At 41.0% G+C, this 26,014-nt stretch overlaps 1 protein-coding gene across 2 annotated transcripts; it reads left to right on the top strand.

The window, feature by feature from the left end:
- The first annotated feature begins 119 nt into the window (after positions 1–119).
- On the top strand, positions 120–24,147 carry LOC132772573 (uncharacterized). Of its 2 annotated transcripts, XM_060771479.2 has the most exons (8): positions 120–204; positions 373–492; positions 6,366–6,554; positions 7,676–7,735; positions 8,968–9,306; positions 12,631–12,706; positions 17,605–17,682; positions 23,392–24,147. In XM_060771479.2, the coding sequence occupies exons 3-8, from the start codon at positions 6,380–6,382 to the stop codon at positions 23,840–23,842; spliced, it is 1,179 nt and encodes a 392-aa protein (XP_060627462.2). In that variant the 5' UTR covers positions 120–204; positions 373–492; positions 6,366–6,379; the 3' UTR covers positions 23,843–24,147. The 2 variants fall into 2 exon arrangements, with proteins under 2 accessions (XP_060627462.2, XP_060627463.2); XM_060771480.2 differs by lacking the exon at positions 17,605–17,682.
- Positions 24,148–26,014: the final 1,867 nt, after the last annotated feature.

The raw sequence follows: 26,014 nt of genomic DNA, 5'->3' as shown, positions 1-26,014 counted from the left end.
TTATTCATGGAAATGCAAGGTTTATTCATGCTCTTGGAAAAGGGAGGAGAACTGGGGGAAAGGGGGAGAAGGCCCCCTTCTTAAGATTTTTTTGTTCTTTCTTTCCTCCCCCCCCCCCCCCCACCTTAAAAAAAAGCCCTTGCTTGCATTTATTTTTCTGTTGTCCTCTCCTGTAAAGGCGTGATGTTGACACAGGCTTCTCAGGTTAGATTTCCCAAAGCCAAGGATTTGACTGTTTTGTGCAGGTTTTCTTGTGACTGTGTGTGTGGAGGGGGGAGGGGTTGGTGAAATAGATAATGTAGAATATATATATATATATATATATATATATATATATATATATATGCATGTGCATTGCTTTTTTCCATAAAGGATCTCTGATTATGAAGAAAGACAGCCAAAGAATCACAAGATAATCTCTTCTTCTGCAACCAGCAGCTGAATACTGAATAGCCAGAAGACATTTTGTAAGAAGACTCCAAAGTGAAACAGGCAAGAACTATATATGACTCCTTACTATTCTTATTATGGGACTTTAATCTCTCTCTCTCCCCCCTCCCAAACTATTTTAGATGCATGATTTAGTTTGCTTCTGTTACCCTAAAACTAAAAATTGGGGAGGGAGGAGGAAGAAAGTAGAGTGGGGTTAGAAGTGAAGACCACCTGATGTTATCATGGAGTGTTTCCCTAGAAATTGTCCTCTCCAGTTCTGAACAGTGATTATTATTTTTCCTAAATGAAGGGGATCTAAGCCTATAAGGACTCATATTTTTATTTTGTTCTCAAAGGATTTCCCACAGTCCCAAATGCTGGGTACAGTGAGAACTGTTAGATAGCTAGAACGTAGTCATATATTCTCCAGGGCTGGATAGCTAGAACATAGTCAAATATTCTCCAGGGCTCCCTTGCTGTTGAGTTGATAAAATAGTCTGCAGGAGAACTCTGAATTTTTGCCCAAAGTGAAATGTGAAACCAAAGGAAGCATTTTTCCCATGTTCCAAAATTGCCTTCAAGATTTTCTTGAAGCAAAATAGAAAAACTAAATGGGAGAACAAACTGTACAGAAGCATTGTTTCGGAAACTTCCTGGGCAGAGCTGGATGAAAGATTTGGGGGCTTGTAGTCCAACAAAGTATTGTTTACAAGATTGGGATAGGGACATCTTGGGCTGGATCAATAGCTTTATCTATTACAAAATCCTGTTCAAAAAAGCCATGTGAAGAAGTTTTAAGGAAGCCACAAGCAATCCCTAAATCAAGAGTTCCGCTGTGTTACTTTTCCTGTTTGCAGGATTTGATATTCCATGGCACACTTGGAATGAGGGTACATTTCACTGTTGTGGCTAATAGCAATCAATGGACTAATCCTCAGATTCTTGATGAGTAAAAACCTAATCAGTAAATATTTAGGAGAAAAAGAAACCCCCACAAAGAACCTATCTGCCTCCTTGTGTTTATATCTGTTAGGCATTACATGTGGAGAGTGGATTGGATGGCTAGTTCAGAGCTTGGACAACATATTATTTCACTTACAACTTCCAGAATGTCCAGCTAGTGTGGCCAGCTCAGCATTGGCCCCCCAATTTTCACAGCTATAATGAATGGGACTCCCTGAAAAGGGAGTATATTTATGTGTGATGCAATGCTGGGACCATATCAGTATAGCCATTGGTCCTTCCTCCCTGTATTTGTCCTAGGAATGAAGAGTATTTTATGAATATAGCTGGACGGTCAGTAATCCTATCCAAAGTACTCACGGACATTCTTTAGAATGTAAACAGTTGTAAAGTCTGTGTAAAAACCAACTGGCAAGTCCATTGCTTTGAAATATGTGGCTTCTATGACATGGTCTGTGGCAGTGGTTCCCAACCTTTGGTCCTCCAGGTGTTTTGGACTTCAGCTCCCATGATTCTTAACAGCTCGTAAGCTGGCTGGGATTTCTGGGAGTCGAAGTCCAAAACACCTGGAGGATCAAAGGTTGGGAACCACTGGTCTGTGGTTACTGGGTGCTAAGTGCTATGATGGGGAATTGATAGTTTGCTACTATCAGTCAGACAACCCAAAATAACTGTCTTATCTCACAGAAACTTATCACAGAGAAAATATCTATGAACCAAACCAAACACAAACTGCAGGAGGTTAGAAACTATCATGGCAATTTTCCTCTCCCTTAGACCACCAATGAAGCATAGCTAGTGTTTGAAGATTGTGGTCCATCAATGAAATATCTGATACGCAAATCTATTTATTTCTCCATGCATTCTGGAACATCAGTTTTGAATGACAAGGTATACCTAGGGAAATCAATAATGTGGATAAATCTAGTTTATTTTATTTATTTACCATATTTATACCCCACCTTTCTTTCTCTACCCTGAAGGGGACTCAAGGCAGCTTAAATATAGGCAATTATTCAATGCCTTAGAACACATACAATTCCAATAAACTTTAACATTAAATTCAAATTAATACATATTAAACCTTTAAAAACATTACAGGTAAAAGTATGATAGCTGGGACCCAGTGCTGGTAGCACTGTGCTGGTTGTGCAATGCAGCTCTTGCGAAACTATGCTTTCCTCTTTCCCCTCCCCCTTTCTACTGAACTACCTTGTTGTTGTGACTCAGTTTGATTCTGAGTCAGAAACTGAACCCTGTGGGCCTTGTGAGCCAGAGTTCCCTGATGAAGAGGATGATGGGATTCAGATTTCTGTTGTGCCTGCCTCAGACAGTGCAACAGGGGAAACATCAAGTCAGTTCTCAGGGGAAAAGAATGTCAGTGGGATAGATAACGGCCAGGTGGAGTTGTCTTCGCCTCCCCAGCCTTCCCACAGTGATCTAGTCCAGGTGGAGCAAGATAAAGAGAGCCTTGAACATAATGAAATAATGAGCAGGCAAGAACGCTTAGAATTAAGGGTCCGAAGGAGCTCTTGCTTAGCTGGTAAGCGAGAAGCCAAGTCGGCCAAGGGTCATCGCAATGCGTTCATGGTTGCAAAGGGTATTTAGCCTTCTGGCTGACAAATGGGAGTTGTCAGTTCAAGATGGCTCTTTCCATGCAAAGTTCTATGGATTAACTTTGGCTTTAAGCAGCACGCTTTTGGCTTCCTGAATCTGGGATTTTGGGTCTTGGGTTTTACTGTTTACCATGGACTCTTGTTTGATCATTGCCTAAAGGATTATGCTTCATGTTTTTGCCTTTGGATCTTGGGAAATGTGTTTTTGCATTTAAGCCTCTGTCCTGTTTGTGGGACTTCTGCATTTCTTACTCTGTGTTTGACTTTGCTTTTTTTCTCAATAAACTACAAAATCTACAGCTCTGGTGTGGTGGTGTTTGGGAGCAAGGTGAAACTACCCTGAGTTGCAATACTTGTCGACTCTGTGCTGTGTCTCACACACATGTTCCCTTTTCTAATTCAGAGCTGTGTTGCGCAACCAGCAAAGTGCTACCAGCACTGGGTCCCAGCTATCATACTTTCAACACATTACATTCGATATAAAACCACACCATCCATTATCATAGTCCAAGGCTGTTCCATAGTTCTTTAAAAGCTCCAGTCAGAGATTTTATGACAGTTCCAGATCACTTCGATATTCTTATCTACCTCTTGCATGGGAACATATTAGAATCTAGACTATAGATTTCCAAATGTTGATTATCCAGTTTTTAATTTCAACTCCCAACAGCCTGAGTTGGCTTGTTCAATAGTTAGGGATTTTAGAACTCAGAAACTTCAGAGTTCTTAAATGTATTGTTACTTAGACAATAAGTGTAAAAAGATGTCTGTTTGTTAGAGTTCATATTGGTTTGCACTTTGCACTTTATTTTGCTGTATTGTATCTTTGGGCTTGGCCTCATTTTAGCTGCCCCGAGTCCCCTTCGAGGAGATGGTGGCAGGGTATAAATAAAGTTTATTATTATTATTATTCTCAGCTTGCATTTAACAAATTGGGTTTTGTGATTATCCACTATACCCTAGAGCTATTTTTAAAGTCAAATTTATGACGTATGTATCTCCAAAGAAGAGAAAATGGAGTTAATTGCAGGGAAAACACATTCTCATTAATGCCGCTTTGTTTCTCATTAAGAGAAGATGGGGTATAAAAAAACATAAGCATTATTATTATTTCACCCCAAGTCATTTACTGAGGACACTGATGGGCAATTATGCAGTATGATTGTATTTATGCAACAATTACACATGAGGAACTCTGCTCATGCAACTGTGGACTCCATAAGGACATAATTCCATGGCTAAAAACTTACCATTGAAACAACAAGAGGTTGCTAGCTTCCATTGGACAGCACATTACAGTGAGGCCTAGATAGCAGTGAAGAATGCTGGGAATTGTAGTCCAGCAATATTGCTAGGGTTGCATAATCCTCATTCTGGCTTTGAAACTCACTTGTTGACAGTTTTTTCACAGAAAATCCCTTTCTTCATAGCCATAAACTACGATTCCAGTAACTAGGGCTTGTCCTGAAATGCTGCTTAACAAAAATAAGAAATCTTTTCCTTAATAGCATTTCAGTTCCATAAAGGTCATTTTCCTGTTCCATGGTGCTTTATTATTCTGTTTTTAAAAGAATGCAAAGATAATCTCTGTATCAATAGAAGCACTCACATTATATAAATCTGTAAACTTAATAGTGAAATTCCGACTTCAATGTGGCACCCAGGGATCAATTGAAATATGTGCATCGCCCCCATAAAATTCTCAGCAGGTAGCTTGAACACAATGTATTCAAGTGCGGAAAAGGAAGTTGAAATGGATTTTCTGAATACACAGCAACTGTTAGCAATGTTGCATAAGTTCCAATCCTTTCTCAGAGATTCTGCCTTTGAGTCCCTGGGCTTGTATGCTTGTCTGAACCCAAACCTGAATGAAGGAAGGAGGGAAATGGGTGCTAAAACAGCTGTAACAGCTAAGTCATATTTTGGGAGGTGCTTGTTGGCTTCCATTACTGGTGCCATGGCCACAATAGGATTTGGAGGCAACATCTACACTGTAAAATTAATGCAGTTTAACATCATTTTAACAGCCATGGCACAATGTTATGGAATCCTGGAATTTGTAATTTAGTGAAACACCAATACTCTTTGGCAGAGAAAACTTGTAATAGTACAGTTCCTATAATTCCATATCATTGAGTGATGCATTAATGCAGTATAGTTGCAGAGCTGGCCCCGATGCATTAATTCTATAGTATAGTTGCAGAGCGGGCCCTATCATTAGAGGAAACTCTCATATGACACAATTATGGCACTTTAATACCACTTTAATTGTTAATTTAAGAGTCAGGGAGGCCCTGCTCTCAATCCTGTCTTCTTCACAAACGTGTTCGGTGGGGACAAGAGACAGGGCCTTCTCAGTGGTGGTCCCCCATCTGTAGAAAATGCTCTCCAGCAAGGTTAGGTCAGCTGCATCCCTCCTCTCCTTTAGGAAGAAGCTTAAATCATGGTTTTAGGACCAGGCATTTGGGTAGTAGGTTTGGCAGCAATTGTAATGTTTGAGAATTTGACTATTGACTGGCTTTGGACTGGATCTTGGGATGCTGAATCAGACTTGGATATGGCTAAATGGTTGATAATAATGTTTTAAAGGGATTTTTTAACTTAATGTTTTACCTATTGTGAAATTTTGTGTTGTATTGTGTTTTGCTTTGCGTTGCCATCGAATTTTTGCTGATTGTAAGCCGCCCTGAGTCCCCCCTCAGGAGTTGAGAAGGACAGGGTACAAATGTTTGAAATAATATTAATAATAATTTAAAAATCAAACTGCAAAGACTCTGGCACAAACCAGTAAAGGTGGTCCCAGTGATGATCGGCACACTGGATGCAGTGCCTAAAGACCTTGGCCTGCACTTAAACACAATCGGCACTGACAAAATTACCATCTGCCAGCTGCAGAACGCCACCTTACTGGAATCTGCATGCATTATTCGCTGATACATCACACAGTCCTAGACACTTGGGAAGTGTCCGACGCGTGATCCAATTCAACAGCCAGCAGTGTCTGCTGTGGACTCATCTTGTTGTGATAATAATAATAATAATAATAATAATAATAATAATAATAATACCCTGTCTCCTATGGAATCCTAGAATTTGTGGTTTGGTACTTGACCTATCTGGTAGACAATAAAACCTCTCATAAAACTATACATCCCTGAATTCAATATAGTGGGGACATGGCAGTTGAAGTATCACACTACTGCATGTGGACTTTCCATTCCATGTTCATTCACTTTTCTATAGGGAAAATGATGTGTGCTTGAGACACCAACAGGAATCACAAACAGTTCCTCAAGAAAAGGATTACTTAATTATTTCACTTTGTATCTTACTTTTGATTTTTTCCCACCTTAGCATCCCACCTACCAATGGCTGCCAAACTTTATGTTCTTGTCAGCTGGCCGGATGGGAGCCGTGTCATCAGCATTGAAAACATCAAGGAACCACGAAAGTCCTTCCACTTGTACAGAGTTGGTGAGCAGGTTTTGGCCCGATGCCCAGGCTTCAGTGGTTTGTACTGGGGGATTGTCGAAGGAATCAGTGGTAAGTACAAGTGTCCCTTATGTTATATCTTTGAATGTATTTATTCAATTGATATATCATGAATGTGTAAATTTATTTTATTGGATAGATTTATATCCTCACTTTCACCTAAGATGAGATTCTAAGCAGCTAATAACATTTTATAACAAGCTTATAACAAGATTACCCTAAAACATGGAGCCCCCGGTCACGCAGTGGGTTCAACCCCTGAGCTGGCAGGACTGAAGACCAATAGGTCGCAGGTTCTAATCCGGGGAGAGGCGGATGAGCTTCCTCTGTCAGCTCCAGCTCCTCATGCGGGACATGAGAGAAGCCTCCCACAAGGATGATAAAAACATCAAATGATCCAGGCATCCCCTGGGCAACGTCCTTGCAGACAACCAATTCTCCCACACCAGAAGCGACTTGCAGTTTCTCAAGTCGCTCCTGACATGACAACCTCCCCCCAAAAAAACCCTAAAACATAAATTTACAATAGTTTTAAAGGAAATTAACAACTATCCTATTTTTTTAAAAAAAAACATAATTAAAGCCATTAACATATTAAAACATATTTAAAACATAATTTCCAGCAAAAAAAAGTGTAGCATACCACTTTATATACATGTCTTCACCTCTATGCATGTTTTAAAGACGTCAGAAATCTGTAGGGCAGGAACATTATAGTTTGATTTTGAAGTTAATTAGCGCAGCATTATTACGTCTCTCTCCAACTTAGCCTTATGAACTGGGTAAAAGGTAAAGGGTTTCCCCTTGACATTAAGTCTAGTCAAGTTCAACTAGGGGACTGTGCTTATCTCAATTTCTAAGCTAAAGAGCTGGCATTGTCCTTAGACGCATCCTAGGCCATGTGGCTGGCATGACTGCATGGAGCACCATTACCTTCCTGCCAAAGCGATACCAATTAATCTACTCACATTTGCATGTTTTCAAACTGGTAGGTTGGCAGAAGCTGGGGCTAACAACAAGAGTTCACCCCGTCCCATGGATTCAAATTGAGCATTTTATTGAAAAATCAATTTAGGCACAATTTAGTAACTGCTATAATGTTTATTGTTTGTACTTAATTTTTTACATGCATTCACACAAAACTAACATTTAAAATCCTTTTCTTCCAACAGAGCATAAATATGTTCTGGAGCGAAAACTACAAAAAGATAAAGAACTCCTAGAGATGTTGGGTAAGCAGAGATCTTGTAATTGTTTTTCCTGAAGTGGTGGATTCTTTCTTGAATACAGGATGAAGTTCAAATAGTATCCTAAATGTTCTGAAAATATTTTATTGGTGTTTATTATAGTGCAGTGGTTCTCAATCTGGGGTCCCCAGATGTTTTTGGCCTACAACTCCCAGAAATCCTAACAGCTGGTAAACTAGCTGGGATTTCTGGAAGTTGTAGGCCAAAAACATCTGAGGATCCCAGGTTGAGAACCACTGTTATAGTACATCAAAAGAACTAGAAGCACAGAATTCAGGCATGGCATCTTTAATTCAAATGTCACATCTGAGTGTATACACATTACACAAATATGTTGACTTCCAGAGAATGTTGAATTCCAGATGTTATTATCTACAATCAGAATAGTTAATGGTAAAGGTTAACAAGCATTCAACTCCAACAACTTCTGGAGAGCTACAGTTTCCTCTCTCCCAATGTGGAGATTGAATATTGAGCAAATAATAATGGTGGGGGCAATGACAAGTATAGACTACTGTCAAAATACATTCTATTGCTTGTCTTGAAGAAATGTGGGGAAATTGTCCACAGAAAGTTAGGTGATGAAGAACTCCTGCCAACATTTTTATAGGATGGGCTAAATAAGTGGTCATCACATGGAATAATATGCTGTTGTGCACAGTAGCCTAATGACCCACACAGCCATATAACTCAGAATATCAAGGCAGAAAAACCCACAATATTGGCTTGGAACTGAGTTATCTGAGTCCACACTGGAATATATCCCAGTTCAAAGCAGATAATGTGGGATTTTATTCAGCTGTGTGGAAGGGGCCTCAGATGGATAGATTTGGAACCATAGTGGTTTGAACAATAGGATCATGGAGTTGGAAGAGACCCAAAAACCATCTAGTCTAACTTCTTTCTATGCAAGAAGACATAATCAAAGCACTCTCAACAGATGGCTACTCCGCCTCGGATTGAAAAACTTCTAAGAAGGAGACTCTACTACAATCTCAGGCAGCATAGTCCAACATTAGTGGCTTATACATTAGTGGAACAAGACAATCTCAAGATGGTCCTTCAGATAACCTGGGGCAGAGCTGTGATCAACAGAAATAGAACACCACAGCAACCATAGGCAGTTGTCATGCTAGTGAGGGGACTTCCTGAGTTACTGTTACATGTTCTGCTTAGTCTATAATGTATGCAACTTCATTCTACTTTCTTGGTTTCAGAAGAGCAGCCAAATGTGCCAAACTGGGGGGCCACCCAGCCCAAAAGGTCAAGGAAGATCTTTCCCAAATGGAATCCAGGATCTGGTTTGAGGAAATGTAACAAGGATAAATCCTTCAGGATGGTGGAGGAAGCTGGAAAATCACATTTCCAGCAAGAACTTCCTCTGTCTTCTGGTCTACAAGAGGGATACAACCATAGTGCCATAATGAAGACCTATTCCTCCGAGTCAGTGATTCCCCAGTCTCCGAGTCCTTTTCAGACATCGCCTTCTTTCCTATCCTTATCTGCAAGTGGAGTATCTCAAAGAAGTGCAACAAGGGTGAACCGAGGAAGCCGAGGTAAGATGACAAAGATGTCTGCACAAAAAAATCAAGGTGCAGAAAATATTTTCCATGCATAAATGACTACACCAGGGGTGGTTGGTGGCTCCAATAGTAACTGAGATGGAGAATCTGTGATGGGTTAAAGTCCAATCAGTAAAAGATCTATCCAAGGCATCAAACCTGTTCTAGGCCTAGGGTTCAAAGTCTTGGTCCAGCTGGAACCAGAGTGGATGGGATTGGAGCCACCAGACATTATTGAATTATGTCTTCATGTGGTTTTCATGCTGAGTTTGCAGTAATAGGCAACCAAAATGAACTTGGACTTGTGATGCAAGGTTACAACTATTATAACTATTGAGGCCATATATTGTAAAAAAAAACAACTAAAAAGTGAAACTTGATTGAGGAATGACACACACAACCTCATCACATGAGCAAAATTGCCCATTCTACAACACTTTCCTCTCAGTTCAGGGACTTAGCCCACTGGATCCCATCAGATATACTTCCGGGGGGCTCCCTCCCTCAACTGAGGTAAAAGTGTCATAAGAGGGAGCAAGGAAAACATGGGAAGCAGGGCAGAGATTATTTCCCCCATGAGATAGATAAGGGGTGATGCAGGTAATGTGCGGGGCAACAGGTTTCCCATGCTGTCCACTAGATTTTCCATGCTGCATGGTGAGTCCCCCTACTATCACCCACAATTTTGATCTCAATGTGCTAAAGTTCACAGAGAGTAACTACCTTATTATAAAGGCCCATGGAATAGTCCCATATTGGGTTGAGTCTATGAGCTCCCGGTGGGGGGCATGGAGGAGCTGCTGCTCCATGCCCACCTTACCTTCCTCCTCATCACATGGTGGGAAAGTTTCTGCCCAGCTTCCCCCCACTGAAGGGAAGGCAACACGGGACAGCTCCCATGTTGTGACAACAGGTGTTGCTTCACCTCCCTTTTTGGCACAGAGATCAGCTGGAAGTCCCTTTATATTGTGTGAAGGGCTCCGAGCTGTAAAGGAATGTGAAGCAGCGTATGATGGGCAAATTGGCCCCTCTGATGAGGTCATAAGTAAAGCAATGTCTCTCTGGGACCTCATAATACAAAAACCGAGGAATTCCATAGAGACTGAATGATGGAAGATTAAAGAGAGGAAATTTATTTATTTATTGTTTATTTAAAAGTTTTGTATACTGGCCTTCTCACCTCTCTTGAGGGACTCAGACTGGTTTTCAACCATAATATCACATACAATCAATAAAACACCATAATACATATTACAGTAAAACATTAAAACAGCAATTACAATCAATAACTATAATGGTCAGTCGTCACACTAAAATCGTTGCTCATCATCCTCCATCCATATCTCAGGGTGTTGGCTTACTCGTCAAATGCCTGTCTCCATGACCAAGTCTTCACCTGTTTCCTAAATGTCAGGATAGAAGGGGCGGTTCTGATCTCCAGTGGGAGAGAGTTCCAGAGTCAAGGGGCCACCACCGAGAAGGCCCTGTCCCTCGTCCCCACCAGACGCGCTTGCGAGGCCGGTGGGACCGAGAGCAGGGCCTCTCCAGACGATATTAATAATCTTGATGGTTCATAGGGGAGAATGCGTTCGGAGAGATAAACAGGGCCAGAGTCGTTTAGGGCTTTATAGGTTAACACCAGCACTTTGAATTGTGCTCGGAAGCTAATTGGCAGCCAGTGGAGCTGGTGTAACAGCAGAGTGGTGTGCTCCGCTGTTTAAATGAAGTCCCTTTTATACAGTTAATACAAGTTTTAGGATGTGCAAGGATCTGGACCCGTTTGCTGGCTTGTGAGAGTACCTCTTCCTATATTCAACATTTCAAAGATTGAGGTCTGCTGAGGGAAGCCCCCATCTGTGTCCCACCAATGAGAGCAATACAGTGTCATAAGACCATGGCATTCAATTATAGAACACAAAGCTCCAGGACACTCAGATGGTGACAAGTCTGGTTTCATTTCTGCCAAATAAAATATAGCTTTTTGAAAATGTCTTTGGGGCCTAATTAATTTCTTCTCCACTGGATATAGTTTTTAAATGATTTATTTTAATACTTTAAATTGTTGAATGTGCGTTTAATCTATTGTAAATTATTTATATTTAAATTTTTAAATGGTTTCAAACCGTTTGCTTGGTTTTATCAGTATGCTACCCTGATTTCCTAGGATGGACACAGTTCCCCTATATATAGAATCATAGAATCAAAGAATTGGAAGAGACCTCATGGGCCATCCAGTCCAACCCCCTGCCAAGAAGCAGGAATGTTGCATTTAAATCACCCCTGACAGATGGCCATCCAGCCTCTGTTTAAAAACTTCCAAAGAAGGAGCCTCCACCACACTCCGGGGCAGAGAGTTCCACTGCTGAACGGCTCTCACAGTCAGGAAGTTCTTCCTCATGTTCAGATGGAATCTCCTTTCTTGTAGTTTGAAGCCATTGTTCCTTGTCCTAATCTCCATGGAAGCAGTAAACAAGCTTGCTCCCTTTTTCCTATGACTTCCTCTCACATATTTATACATGGCTATCATTTATTTTATTTATTTATTTACTGCACTTGTAGACCGCCGTTCTCAGCCCTAGGGCGACTCACGGCGGTGTACAACATATAAAAACAATTTACAATAAAGGCAATATCACAACAACAATAACAACATCACTATCACTAATACAATTACACTAAAGTATCATATCTCCCCTCATCCTTCTCTTCTTCAGGCTAAACATGCCCATCTCCTTAAGCCGCTCCTCATAGGGCTTGTTTTCCAGACCCTTGATCATTTTAGTCGCCCTCCTCTGGACACATTCCAGCTTGTCAATATCTCTCTTGAATTGTGATGCCCAGGGGTAAATGGAAATCAATTACCCCTCATGTCAATAATTTACCTCTCTTTTGTTGTAAGGATAAGGGACCATATTCTCCATTGCCTACTTGCAATTAGGGATGCATTTTTACTGCAGGAGTAATTGAATTTGATACCACTTCAACTGCCATGGCTGAATGCTATGGAATCTCTTGATTTTTTGTTTGGCAAGGCACCAGAGCTCTTTGGCAGACAAGGCTAAAGACCTTATAAAACTACAGGCTCCCATGATTCCATGGTATGTTGAAAAAAGCAAGGTTTGCAGAATGTATAAACAGGAGACCATCAATTTATGGCCAACTGCCATGGGGAAAATGATTCTAGTTTACACTTTGGTCTGATGTGATGAAGCCATGAGACTCCTGTCATGAAACAGTTCTTCCACTAGAATCAATAAAGGGGCTTCATAGGCATGTGAATGATACATCATCTTTCCTGGATTTGTTTTGTTTTTAAAGATTACACGACCATAATAACAAGGAGGAAAATGGATGATCAGGTAGAACAATGTCAGAAGCGGATCTGCATAAACAGGTAATATAACCCCAAGGAACAAACTGTACAAAAGCAAGATGTGCCTCATGATATTAAAAAAAATCCAGTATTGATCTTCTGCTTACATTTTAGTGTGCAATTTTGGAAGCAAACAAAAATCCATAAAGAAAACCACTTACTTCAATATACACTCCATTGTTGAAATTGTACTTCATTCAGTACATAGCTTGGAAAGGTTTTGTTTAAAAACCTTACAATTTGCAATCATTCCGGCTACAGATTTATGGGGGTCTGAGAAAGTAACCTTTCCAAGCCTCATCTGGGTTATCAAAATTTCTCAAATTAGTGTTGCAGTGGGTTAAACTGCTGAGTTGCTGAACTTGCTGACCAAAAAAGTCATCAGTTCAAATCCGGGGAGCGAGGGTGGGCTCCCAATGTTAGCCCCAGCTTCTATGAACCTAGCAGTTTGAAAAAAAGCAAATGTGACTAGATCAATAGGCATTGCTCCAGCAGGAAGGTAACAGCACTCCATGCAGTCATGCCAGTCCCATGATCTAAGAGGTGTCTACGGACAATGCCAGCTCTTTGATATAGAAATGGAGATGACACCAACCCCCAGAGTCTGACACAACTGGACTTAATGTCAGGGGAAAACCTTTACCTTTACCTAAGTCAGTAAATGGTGCATATATACTAATTGGCTTGAATGTTCCGTGTATAACATAAAATTTTAGCTGGCATCCTGTTGATGTTTTTTTTTTCTTATTATTATTAATCAGCATTTTCTAGGAAAACCATCTAAGCTTTTTCTAGAACATCCTGGGACCACTATGGGACCACTATGGTATTCTTGGGTTCTCCATTATCTGTACTTTCATATAGCCATGCAAATTCCAGAAACATATTCCGCACAGATATGCAAGTCATACTGTATTTCAAAATGAATCATTCACACCAGTGTTTTCCAATCTTTAGTCCTCCAGGTGTTTTGGACTTCAGTTCCCACAATTTCTAACAGGTGATTAAATAGTTGGGATTTCTAGAATTGAAGGACCAAAGCTTGGGAACTACTCGTTTACATGTTATGTTATATTAAAGACTCTTATGATCTACATCTAATGTATATAAACACAATGGGTGGCAATTGGTTACAAAGATGGTAATATTATCTTATATTCCAGCTAGGCTATAATTGCATGTTCCAGGGTTTAGGAAAGTTACTTTTAGGGGTACAACTCCCAAATTCTTCCAGTGACCAGGAAATTCTGGCAATTTTAGCCCAAAAGTTCACTTTCCAACTCTGCAAGACTAGCATCTTGTATTCAACTGCATCTCCTCTTTGACATTTCCTGATAAAAATATGACGTTCATTTACCTAACACCAGATGCAACTTGCTGTTTCTCAAGTCACAAAAAATTACCTAATATCGATTCTAGTATAATCTAATACACTGGTTTTGGGAGTGTCCACTTATGTCTTACACACATTAGTGGGAATTCAAATTTTACAGTTCTATAATGTCTATACCCAGCAAAGGGCTGCTGCTATATTAGTACCTAAGGGAGCCAACAAAATGACCAATGCACATTGGAACCAATGTACTATGGGACTGATGTGCATCTCCCTTCGTGCGTTGGGAGTCCCTTCAGGGCTACTCTTGTGAGTGTCCTCTTACATTTTTTTTTTTGGCAATACACTAACAGGTTTCTTATGTAGCTAAGTGTGTGTGAATGTAAGAGTAGCCCTGAAGGGACTCCCAACGCACGAAGGCAGATGCACATCAGCCCCATAGTACATCGGTTCCAATGTGCATTGGCCATTTTGTTGGCTCCCTTAGGTACTAATATAGCAGCAGCCCCTTGCTGGGTATAGACATTATGGAACTGTAAAATTTTAATTCCATCTAATGTGTGTAAGACATAAGTGGACACTCCCAAAACCAGTGTATTAGATTATACTAGAATCGATATTAGGTAATTTTTTTGTGACTTGAGAAACTGCAAGTTGCATCTGGTGTTAGGTAAATGAACGTCATATTTTTATCAGGAAATGTCAAAGAGGAGATGTATTCTACAGTAATGTATTCTACAATAGAGAATTCCAGACATCCTTTTCTGTGCAGTAAATGGTGTTTTCTGTGCAAAACAGTTACATGCAATTTTGGGGCAGAACAAATCCCGAATGTGAAGAGTTTTGTTGGTCCAAGGTTCTTCTCTTTAGCAGTTCTCAATACTGAAAAAAAATAACATTTTGGAATACTCTTTCCATTGCTACTTTCACATGAATGGGATACAAAATTCTATCTCCATTGTCCACTCACTACCCTTAGTAGGCTTTAATACAAATTTTGAAAGAGCTACCCAATGTGCCAATCTTGTTTCAAGGATAGCATCTTGGTTCTTTAAAATTTGGACTAGAATCCAAAGCAGACTCCCATGTAGGCTTTAGGCTACTACTAAAGGCAAAGAGTAACAGAGATAAATAAGGAGAATGTTGTTAGCTGTTTTTTTGCAGGGAGAGAAGGTGGACAAAAAATTATTCAATTTTTTGTAGTAGCTGAGATGCCTATAAGTGTGTGCAGTGAAGGTCACACCAAATTCAAGGCGATCATATACATGAAACGGTGAAGAATGAAACAGTGGACAGTCTGGGTTGTTGTAGGTTTTTTCGGGCTATATGGCCATGTTCTAAAGGCATTTTCTCCTGACGCTTTGCCTGCATCTATGGCAAGCATCCTCAGAGGTGGTGAGGTCTGTTGGAACTAGGAAAAAGGGTTTATATATCTGTGGAAAGACCAGGGTGGGACAAAGGACTCTTGTCTTCTGGAGCAAGGTGTGAATGTTTCAACTGATCACCTTGATTAGCATTTGATTGCCAGGCAGTGCCTGGAGCAATCTTTTGTTGAGAGGTAATTAGATGTCCTTGTTTGTTTCCTCTCTGTTGTTGTGCTGTTCTAATTTTAGAGTTTTTTTAATACTGGTAGCCAGATTTTGTTCATTTTCATGGTTTCCTCCTTTCTGTTGAAATTGTCCACATGCTTGTGGATTTCAATGGCTTCTCTGTGTAGTCTGACATGGTGGTTGTTGGAGTGGACAGTTGTAATGATAGTCAGAGCCCAGGGGAATGATTCTTAACTAATATATTCCCTGGCACACACACCCACACGTTCCTTCGGCTGTTATATTGCTCACAGCTGGTCACCAATGTAAACTGGACTAAAGACCGTTCGGCCGTTGGCACCAATTTGAAGGATCAGAGTAGAGTATTTTATTTTCTAAGGCTCCAACTGGACACCTGTCACAAAGCTCAATGTGTATTGAGGAATTACTGCCACCACTCAAATAGATTTTGAGAACTTATCTTGATGTTATTTCTGAGGTAAAGCTTGTTATGCCCCAGCCCTTCCTTTAACTCCCTTTAAAGCGTCTGAGGTCGAAAGATGTTAAAGATTACTGGAACAGACTTGATGGAATGAATCAATGTGAAGACTCCATGGAAAGTTGAACTAGAACAAAGTTTATTTATATATACTGGAACAAACAACTGAATTCTTCTTAGAGTTACATAAGAGTATATGGTTGACACAGCACAATCTTCTCAAATGGTTTCTAAGTCTTAACCAGCTTACTGAACTTCCCAACTGGGTATCTGTTCTTCAACATGAGCAATTTCCCTCTGACAGACTAAACCTATCTGTCCCCTCAGCGTATCTAGTTTTCCTAGAATACCCTGACCTTTAGAGAGTAAACCAACCAGTGTGTTTCCACTCACACCAGATCACAGGCGGCTATTGACCCTCCAGGCCACTCTATAGCCACACCTGCCTTCAAACACTCTCCCTCAGGAAATCTTCAGCTCATTCGAAAAACCACCCTCTTCCTTCAGATCAAAAATCCAATCTCTCTCTCCCTGTCAGAAGCTGCCTGCCTTTTTTACACTCCCAGCTCTAGCTCCTCCCATCTGTCCTAGCCAATCCTGGGATAGCTAAGCTCCTCCCCTCTGCTGATCTGACTTTCCTTGTATTCCCTCACTAACATGGAGCTGGCCCACTGACTTCTAGGCCTCAGCTTCGGCCTACATAGGTACGAGTCCATTACAACAGTCTCTATCCTCAAGGGCATTTTCAGTGGTGGCTGGTGACTTCTTTATCAGTGGAACAGTATAATTTGTTTTGGATTTTGGTCTGGATATATTCAAGCACTTATCCAACATGGCAAAGGAAATTTGGTGATAGGATTTAGTACTTTAGATTAACCCTTTAATGTTACTATTATAATTAATACTTTTTTAGTACACAGTGCAACATAGTCAACGTTTATATCCAATCCTGTCCCGCCTAACCAGTCATCCCCCACAGAGGATTGTTAGATATCTTTTAGAGGACAAGTGCCACCGGGTGACTCCCACAGTGGCAAAATTCCTTGCAGTGGCAACAAGGCTGATAAAGCAACTAACCTCCAATTGGGGTATTACTTGAAAATATGTAGATGTCTACAATGGTCTTCTCCTGAGATGGGAGGATTTGTAATGACTGTTGGTTTTACTAATGATTCTATGGACCATAATAAATGTTGTTGTTGTTGTTGTTGTTATCTTAAAACACAGAATAAACTGACATGAAAACCGCCATATACCATGAAGTATCTTCCATTTTACTTGGCAAGAAAGTGAGAGCTTTAGAAATATGTAAATCCCAATCGGTATGTTTTTAACCAAAGAAGATTATCTCTGGCTTTTCTTATAGTTTGGACTTTATTGATACAATATCTGTGTAAATACTCCACTTCAGGTTATTTTGGAGAGATCTCTGTGCCAAAGAAAATGGAACATGTTGTTGCACAGGATAAAATTGCATAATCCTTTGTGGATGATAAATTAAAAGATAAATTAAAATAGAGAATGTCTTGCTTCATCGCTGGTTTGTTTGTTTCTCTAGCTTTGATGAGTCAAAGGGCACCAATTCCCTGGAAATTGATGGTTTGGAGCTTGTTCGGAAAGCCATTGAAAAGGAAAGGTAATTTGGCCATGAAGAGGCCATCTGGCTTTAATTGCATTTCCAGCATCTTGCAAGACGATAATGGGATTTTGATTAGACATGCCTGAAAACCTAATCGCAGTTTTCATGCCCATAATATAAGCAGCTTTACCACTAAATACATTTCTAGTTGGAACCTGTTTCAGTTCCGAATGGTCGTACATTGGTCCTGGCATCTAAATATAGAAATATTTCGGAGCCATGAGTACCTTGGATACTCTCAAGATTGTACTTCCCCCACCATAGCATTTCTGTGCTGATTTTTCCATATTTAGACATAAATGCCTATGTTATGGCTTAAAATCTGCCATACATTCCTGTTCACAAAATACATCATTGCAATTTACAAAACAGACACAGAACAAAGAAGTAGTGGCAGTTTATGACTTCCAGTAGCAAATCTACTTATAGCTTTGAAGGATCTCTCCAAGTTGCTGAAAGCAATTCCACAAATAGGCTCAGCACTTTGAATAACTCCTTCAAAATATGAACTGAAATCCAAGTGTGGCTTTTAGTATTCTGGAAACACAGAAGATGCTAGATGCCATGGGTAAAAATATAAATCCACACACAAGGGGCCTTTTCATGCAACATTGATATAGCACTGTGATAGCACTTTAACAGTGATGGTGGCATCCTAGGGAATCTAGAAATTTGCAGTTTAGATTGCTGAGACAAAGAGCTTTAGTGCCTCACCATACAACAAACACCAGGATCCCACAGAATGCAATTAAGACAATTAAAGTGAAATCATAATTCTAAAATTTTGTAGTGTGAAGGAAGTGGGGGGGGGGGGAGCACAGAAGAGCTCCCAACAAATTATGAAATGCAGCAAGCAAGTTCTTTTTCTTTTTTCTTTTGGTAAAATCATAGAATTGGAAGGGACTGCAAAGACCATCTAAACCAGTGTTTCTCAACCTGAGGGTCAGGACCCCGGGGGGGGGGGGGTCACAAGGGGGTGTCAGTGGGTTTGCCAAACCATCAAAAAACACAGTATTTTCTGTTGGTCATGGGGGTTCTGCGTGGGAAGTTTGGCTCAACTCCATTGTTGGTGGGGTTCAGAATGTTCTTTGATTGTAGGTGAACTATAAATCCCAGCAACTACTATTCCCAAATGTCAAGGTCTATTTCCCCCCAAACTTCACCAGTGTTCACATTTGGGGATATTGAGTATTCATGCCAAGATTGGTCCAGATCCATCATTGTTTGAGTCTACTGTGCTCCTTGGATGTAGGTGAACTACAACTCCAAAACTCAAGGCCAATGCTCATCAAATCCTACCTGTATTTTCTGAGTGGTCATGGGAATTCTGAGTGCAAAATTTGGTTCAATTCCATTGTTGGTGGAGTTCAGAATGCTCTTTGATTGTAGGTGAACTATAAATCCTAGCAACTACAACTCCCAAATGATAAAATCACACCCCACCCCACCCCCCACCCCCCCCACCCCCCCACACACAAACCCAATCCCACCAGTATTCAAATTTGGGCGTATTGGCTATTTGTGCCAAATTTGGTCCAGTGAATGAAAATATATTCTGCATATCATATATTTACATTATGATTCAGAACACTAGCAAAATTACAGTTATGAAATAGCAACGAAAATAATGTTATGGTTGGGGGTCACCACAACATGAGGGACTGTTGAGAAACACTGATCTGACCCAATTCTCTGCGACTCCCAGAGGCAAACCTGCTCTGAACAACTCTTATTTAAAAAAACTCAGGGCATTCTTTCACGCACAAAGACACATGCAAAGTATTCCTGAAAGATGTTTAAATGACCCCAAAATGGAGGAATCCACAAGAGGTAAAGAGGTTCTGCCATAACTCAGCATGGAAATATTGTCCACCTACTTTGCAAGGGAATTATATCAAACAAGGGCTACGAGACTTATTCTTCTGGAAAAAGTCCACTTTTCTTCCCAACATGATGGAACTAAGAGTAGGACCATGTCTCTTGGGCACCTTCCACACAGCTGGCCCCCTTGGGCCCCTTCCACAATATCTGCTTTGAACTGGGATATATGGCAGTGTGGACTCTGATAGCCCAGTTCAAAGCAGATATTGTGGGTTATTCTGGCTTGATATTCTGGGTTATATGGCTGTGTGGAAGGACCCATGATCTACATACTTGGTGAAAGCAAAACTAACCATGATGACATTGATAAATGGAATTAAATATTAGAGAAAGAGAGAGAGAGAGAATTAATATGCAATTGAAGGTTTTCATGGCTGGAATCACTTGGTTGCTGTGAGTTTTTCAGGCTGTATGACCATGTTCCAGCAGCATTCTCACCTGATGCTTCACCAGCATCTGTGGCTAGCAAGTTCAGAGGTTCTGGTGCCACTGTGTAACCATAAAGCTGCAAAGTCAATGAGCAGACAATCAAGTGCCAGTTAACACCTCCTAAACAGAGGATGTCTCCAGAAAACAGAGGCCAGGCTACCTCTATGCAGATACCTTTATTGACTGGCTTTGCAGCTTCATGGCAACTCAATGCTATTCAAGCTTGCTAACTGCAACATTCACACTAGGTTTAAACAGACAAGAATTCTTTCTCCCACCCTGGATATTCCCTATATATATATATATATATATATATATATATGTGTGTGTGTGTGTGTGTGTGTGTGTGTGTGTGTGTGTATGTATATGTATATGTATATGTATATGTATACACACACACACATATACATACACACACACACACATACATATACACTTATTCACTTCACTTGCTTCACTCCAACAGAACCTCTGAAGATGCCAGCAACAGATGCAGGTGAAATGTCAGGAAAGAATGCTGCTGGAACATGGCCATACAGTGGGTTATTCCAGCTTGATATTGTGGGTTATATGACTATGTGGAAGGACCCATGATCTACATACTTGGTGACAACCAAGGGTTGTGAAATTAATAGTAACTAAGTACTGTCAACTCTGATAAGTTATCCATGAAATTTTCATGCCGAATTCTTTCTTAGACCTACCTGGATTTAGGGCTGCAACTCATAGAAACAGATAGAAGGCAACACAATGCACACACCACTCTGACATTAGGGATAACAATCTTTGCAGGCCTTCACTCCATCATGAAAGAATAAAAACCTCATATCCTTGTTTACTTGTTTTAGCATTGTCCAATGATAAAAGATAATAGACATTGTAATATAATGCATTACTTCAAAGTCTTAACAACAGATTATAGAAGTAGATACCGCTAGAGCTCAGTGCATGGATGCAAGACAATCTTTTAAGCTTTCCCAGTATCACATCTACAAGCTAGCTCAGACTTCTGAGATGTATATATTAAGCACAGGAATCTGAAAAGCCTAGAAGTTAACAAATATTCTGATGCTGATTCTACACAAGGTGAAAGCCAGTGTGCTGTAGTGGTCTGAGCATAGAATCATAGAATCAAAGAGTTGGAAGAGACCTCATGGGCCATCCAGTCCAACTCCTTGCCAAGAAGCAGGAAACTTGCATTCTAATCACCCCTCACAGATGGCCATCCAGCCTCTGTTTAAAAGCTTCCAAAGAAAGAGCCTCCACCACACTCTGGGACAGAGAGTTCCACTGCTGAACGGCTCTCACAGTCAGGAAGTTCTTCCTCATGTTCAGATGGAATCTCCTTTCTTGTAGTTTGAAGCCATTGTTCCTTGTCCAAATCTCCATGCAAGCAATAAACAAGCTTGCTCCCTTCTCCCTGTGGCTTCCTCTCACATATTTATACATGGCTATCAATCTCCTCTCATCCTTCTCTTCTTCAGGCTAAACATGCCCAACTCCTTAAGCTGCTCCTCATAGGGCTTGTCCTCCAGCATAGGACCAGGAGACCAGGATTTAAATCTCTATTCAGTTACAGAAATCCACTTTCTGTGCCTCCGGGGAAGGCAATGGCAAACTTCATCTAACAATTCCTTATCACAGAGATGAGTTCATTTTATGATCCTTGGTCAAAAATTACTTGACAGGATAACAAATTATAAATGATCAACCCTCCATGGAATTAGTGGTCCCACTTGGATTAGCATCTGTGCAGATTCTATTTTGGGGCTGCAATTCTCAGAAATCTTAAAAGTGGCTGGGAGGTTCTGAGAATTGTAGTTTGAAATTAATATTTCCCAGCTCAAGGTCAATATCAGTGGGGCATTGAACCCACTCTTGATATCAGCCTATAAGGTAAAGGTAAATGTTTCCCCTTGACATTAAATCTAGCCATGTCTGACTCTGAAGGGTGGTGCTCCTTTCCATTTTCAAGCAGAAGAGCCAGCATTGTCTGTAGACACCTCCTTGGTCATGTGGCCAGCATGACTGCATGAAGCATTGTTACCTTCCTGCCGAATCAGTACCTATTGATCTACTCACATTTACATGTTTTTGAAGTGCTATGTTGGCAGAAGCTGGGGCTAACAGTGGAAGCTCACCTCGCTCCCTGGATTCAAACCACCAACCTTTTGGTCAGCAAGTTCAACAGCTCAGCAGTTTAATGTGCTGCACCACCAGGGGTTATTAGTCTATACATTTAACAAATAATCCAAGGTGCTTAACATTGCTTCCGAAATATGTTCACCACCTTGGATAACTCATTGGAAGTAAACCAAAATGGGAACTGGATTAACTGACATTGAAGTCTTCAGATATCTCTGTTCAGGTATGAGCAGAGATACAGAGATAGTCTATTTGGGTGTAGTAATGTCAATAGTGACAGAAACAGGCAACTTTATCTGCTACATAGTATTATCCCACACATATGCATTGATTTCCAGCACCTCTTTATTGCAGTCAGAAACTCAACAAAATATTTCACCAACCAGATGGCAACTGTCAGTGCCTACCTAAAACAACCAGATCCATATTCTGAGAGTCATAATTTTATAGAAATAGCATTTTCATCTATGTCTTAGTTACTCTCTTGAGACAAAGTTCTGAAGTTTTCACCATCTGTAAGCGTTCTGCACCACTACAAGTGGAAATGGAGACTCCAAGACAATAATTGACAGCAACTTCTGCTGAAAGCTTTAAAGTAGTGGTGACACTCAGGTGACTCTCCAGGTTTTGGTGGATTGTTAATTCCCAGCAGCTCTAAACAGCAAAACTGATATTTAAAAAATGCTGGAAAATGCAGTTGAACATCTGGAGGACTGCAGAACTCCCACCACTGCTTTAAAGAACAGGAAAAAAACCTACAATTTCAACCCAAAGCTCTTTAGGATCCATTGGTGGTTGAGCTTGAAGGATATCACACATTTTCTGGTTTCCATGATAGTAGTAGTTGCGACCTTTTCACCTTCCTTCTGAGGCATTACTTATTGATCTACTCGCATTGAATGCTTTCTAACTGCTAGGTTGGCAGAAGCTAGGATTGAACAGTCAGGAGCTCACCTTGACTCACAGCTTCAAACTGCTGACCCTCCATCTTCCTCATGAAAGGTAATTGATATTAAAATAAATAGCTAGGCTGCTGCCAAACATGGGGAGGGATTACGAGTGAAAGAAGAAGATAGTTATGGAAGATTTTGATTGATGAAATATCATATGAGTTGATGATGAGTTACTGAAGTTTATAATGATATTGCATTTAGTTTTATTCATTTATTTCTTCTTCTTCTTTGGAAAAGAATACTAATAGAAAGGTTTCTTTCTTCCTCTTAATGGCATGTTCTTGTTTGACCCCTCTAGAGAGGAGAAGATTGAACAATTGGAGCGAATGGTCTTGGGCCTCCAGAGAGAAGTCCTCTCTTTGAAGCAGAAGGTGCAGCACCTTGAAGCCGCCTCCCTTCAGGAGCAGAAACCTCCATGCCAACCTTGTGAGGTCTCTGAACTATTCAATGGATACACAAGGGACCAACTCAAAGAGGCCATCCGGTTTGATCAAAAAATCAGCACTGCTTGCAAAACTCTCCTCTACAAGCTCTTCACATCAGATTATATCCAAAGTCATTCCATCACTGGGAGGCGAGGGAATACATTCCGGGAAGCTAAGCCCATGATGGATGAGAGGTGCATCAAAATAATCCGAGTGTTGCTGAAGCAGAAGTTTGGGGACCATCTGAGTGATACAGTGATCACCGAGAAGATCCAAAATGTGCAGAAAGCTCTAAGGCAGAAATTTAAAACTGAATGTATCTGATTCTCCAGCAACCAGGCATATCCCAACCCGCAGCCAGGTTGTTAACCAGAGCGACGTACAGGGAGCGTACTATTCCTTTGTTGTGCCAGCTCCACTGGCTGCTGATCAGCTTCTGGGCACAATTCAAAGTGCTGTTTTTAGCCTTTAAAGCCCTGAACAGTTCTGGCCCAGATTACCTGTCCAAATGTATCTCCTGTTATGAACCATCACAAAGCTTAAGATCATCAGGAGAGGCCCTGCTCTCGATCTCATCACTCTTGCAAACGTGGTTGGTGGGGACAAGAGACAGGGCCTTCTCGGTAGTGGCCCCCCGTCTGTGGAACTCTCTCTCTAAAGACATCAGGTTGGCCACCACCCTCCTGTCCTTTAGAAGACAACTGAAGACTTGGCTTTGGGACCAGGCATTTGACTAGAGCAGTGGTTCTCAACCTGGGGTCCCCAGATGTTTTTGGCCTTCAACTCCCAGAAATCCTAACAGCTGGTAAACTGGCTGGGATTTCTGGGAGTTGTAGGCCAAAACACCTGGGGACCCACAGGTTGAGAACCACTGGACTAGAGGTTAGCGGCAACTTGGATAGGAAATTTTTGAACATTGCGACATTGGATTTACCTGGCTGGAACTTGGTTTTAGTGGCATATTATTAAATAATAATAAATAAGGCTTTAAAGTATAATTACATTGCTGTCACAAAAACTTTGGAATTTCTATTGAGTTGATATCATCCTAAATATTTCCTATCATCCACTCTTTCACACTGTGGAAGTATAACACTATGATTCCACTTTAAACTCCATGTCAACATCCTATGGATTCATGAGATTTGCATGTAGAAGAGGAATATTGAGAACTCTATACTATAAATCCAGGGATGCTATGGGATGTTGCCATGGCAGTTAAAGTGGGATCATAGCACATAATGCAATATCTATATCTATATATATAATAAAGAAGAGTGTTTGTTTGTATAGGACAGAGGAATTGTGGAGGGCGGAAGTGTATGTGCCAGCGTTCTGATTGGCTGCCGCTGTGGTGCTATTTGCATATGGTCTCTGATTGGCCAGCTTCAATAGGAGCCCCTGGTGGAGAAAAGAGTTCATGACAGAAACGGGGCATGACAGAAGGAAATTTGCATATGGTCTGTGATTGGCCAGCCTCAAATCCAACATTCCGAGATGACAAAGAGAGGAAAGGAAAGGCCAAAGGGGGCTGGGTCAGAACACTACCAATACAGACTGAAATAGGCACACGGAGCCCCCATCACCCACTCTACATCCTACTGCAGTTTGGAGGACTATGAACCATGGATGATGGGACTTGCAGTACCACCACTCACATTCTGAGACCGCTGTTAACCTTATCCAATGACTGATCAGGGCCAAACTTCGCACATAGACCACTCATGACCCACTTTACGTCCTGGTGTGGTTTGGCCGGGGATGGACCATGGATTGTGGGACTTGCAGTACCATTGCTCAATTCTTCATACCACTGCAACCCTCATCCAATTACCAATAAATACCAAACTTGGCACACTGAGTCTCCATGACGCATTCTACATCCAAGTGCAGTTTGAAGGAGGATGCACCATGGACGATGGGACTTCCAATACCTGCACTCCCTTCCTAAGACCATTACAACTGCCAACGATGATGGATCAGGACCACAATTTACACAGAGAGCCTGCATAACTCACTCTACATCCTGGTGCGGTTTGAAAGAATTTGACAGTGCATGATGGGACTTGCAGTCACTTCACTCACTTCCTGAGACCACTGAGACCCTCGCCAATGACTCATCAAGACTAAACTTGGCACATGGAGCTTCAATGACCCACTCTACATCCTGGAGCAGTTTGGGGGACGACAGACCATGGATGATGGGACTTCAAGTACTTCCACTACCCAAGACTGCTGCAAAATTCATCTAATGGCCAATCAAGACCAACGTTGGCACACAGAGCCCCTATGACCCACTCTACATCCTGCTGCAGTTTTGGAGAAGGGTGGACCATGGATGATGGTACTTCCAGTACCTTCACTCACATTCTGAGACCTCTGGAAACCTCATCCAATGACGGATCAACACCAAACTTGGCATATAGACCTCTCATGACCCACTTTACGTCCTGGTGTTGTTTGGAAAAATTTGGAGATGGATGATGGGACTTGCAG

The sequence above is a fragment of the Anolis sagrei genome, chromosome 4 (genome assembly GCF_037176765.1).
Source record: "Anolis sagrei isolate rAnoSag1 chromosome 4, rAnoSag1.mat, whole genome shotgun sequence".
Lineage (NCBI taxonomy): Eukaryota > Metazoa > Chordata > Lepidosauria > Squamata > Dactyloidae > Anolis > Anolis sagrei.
This window is presented reverse-complemented; position numbering and strand designations above follow the sequence as displayed.

Excerpts from the sequence above, each read along its gene's own strand:
- LOC132772573 (XM_060771479.2), top strand. The coding sequence starts at position 6,380 with ATGGCTGCCAAACTTTATGTTCTTGTCAGCTGGCCGGATGGGAGCCGT. Across the intron at positions 9,307-12,630 it reads GGTGAACCGAGGAAGCCGAG|ATTACACGACCATAATAACA; the intron begins GTAAGATGACAA and ends TTGTTTTTAAAG. Across the intron at positions 12,707-17,604 it reads AAGCGGATCTGCATAAACAG|CTTTGATGAGTCAAAGGGCA; the intron begins GTAATATAACCC and ends TTGTTTCTCTAG.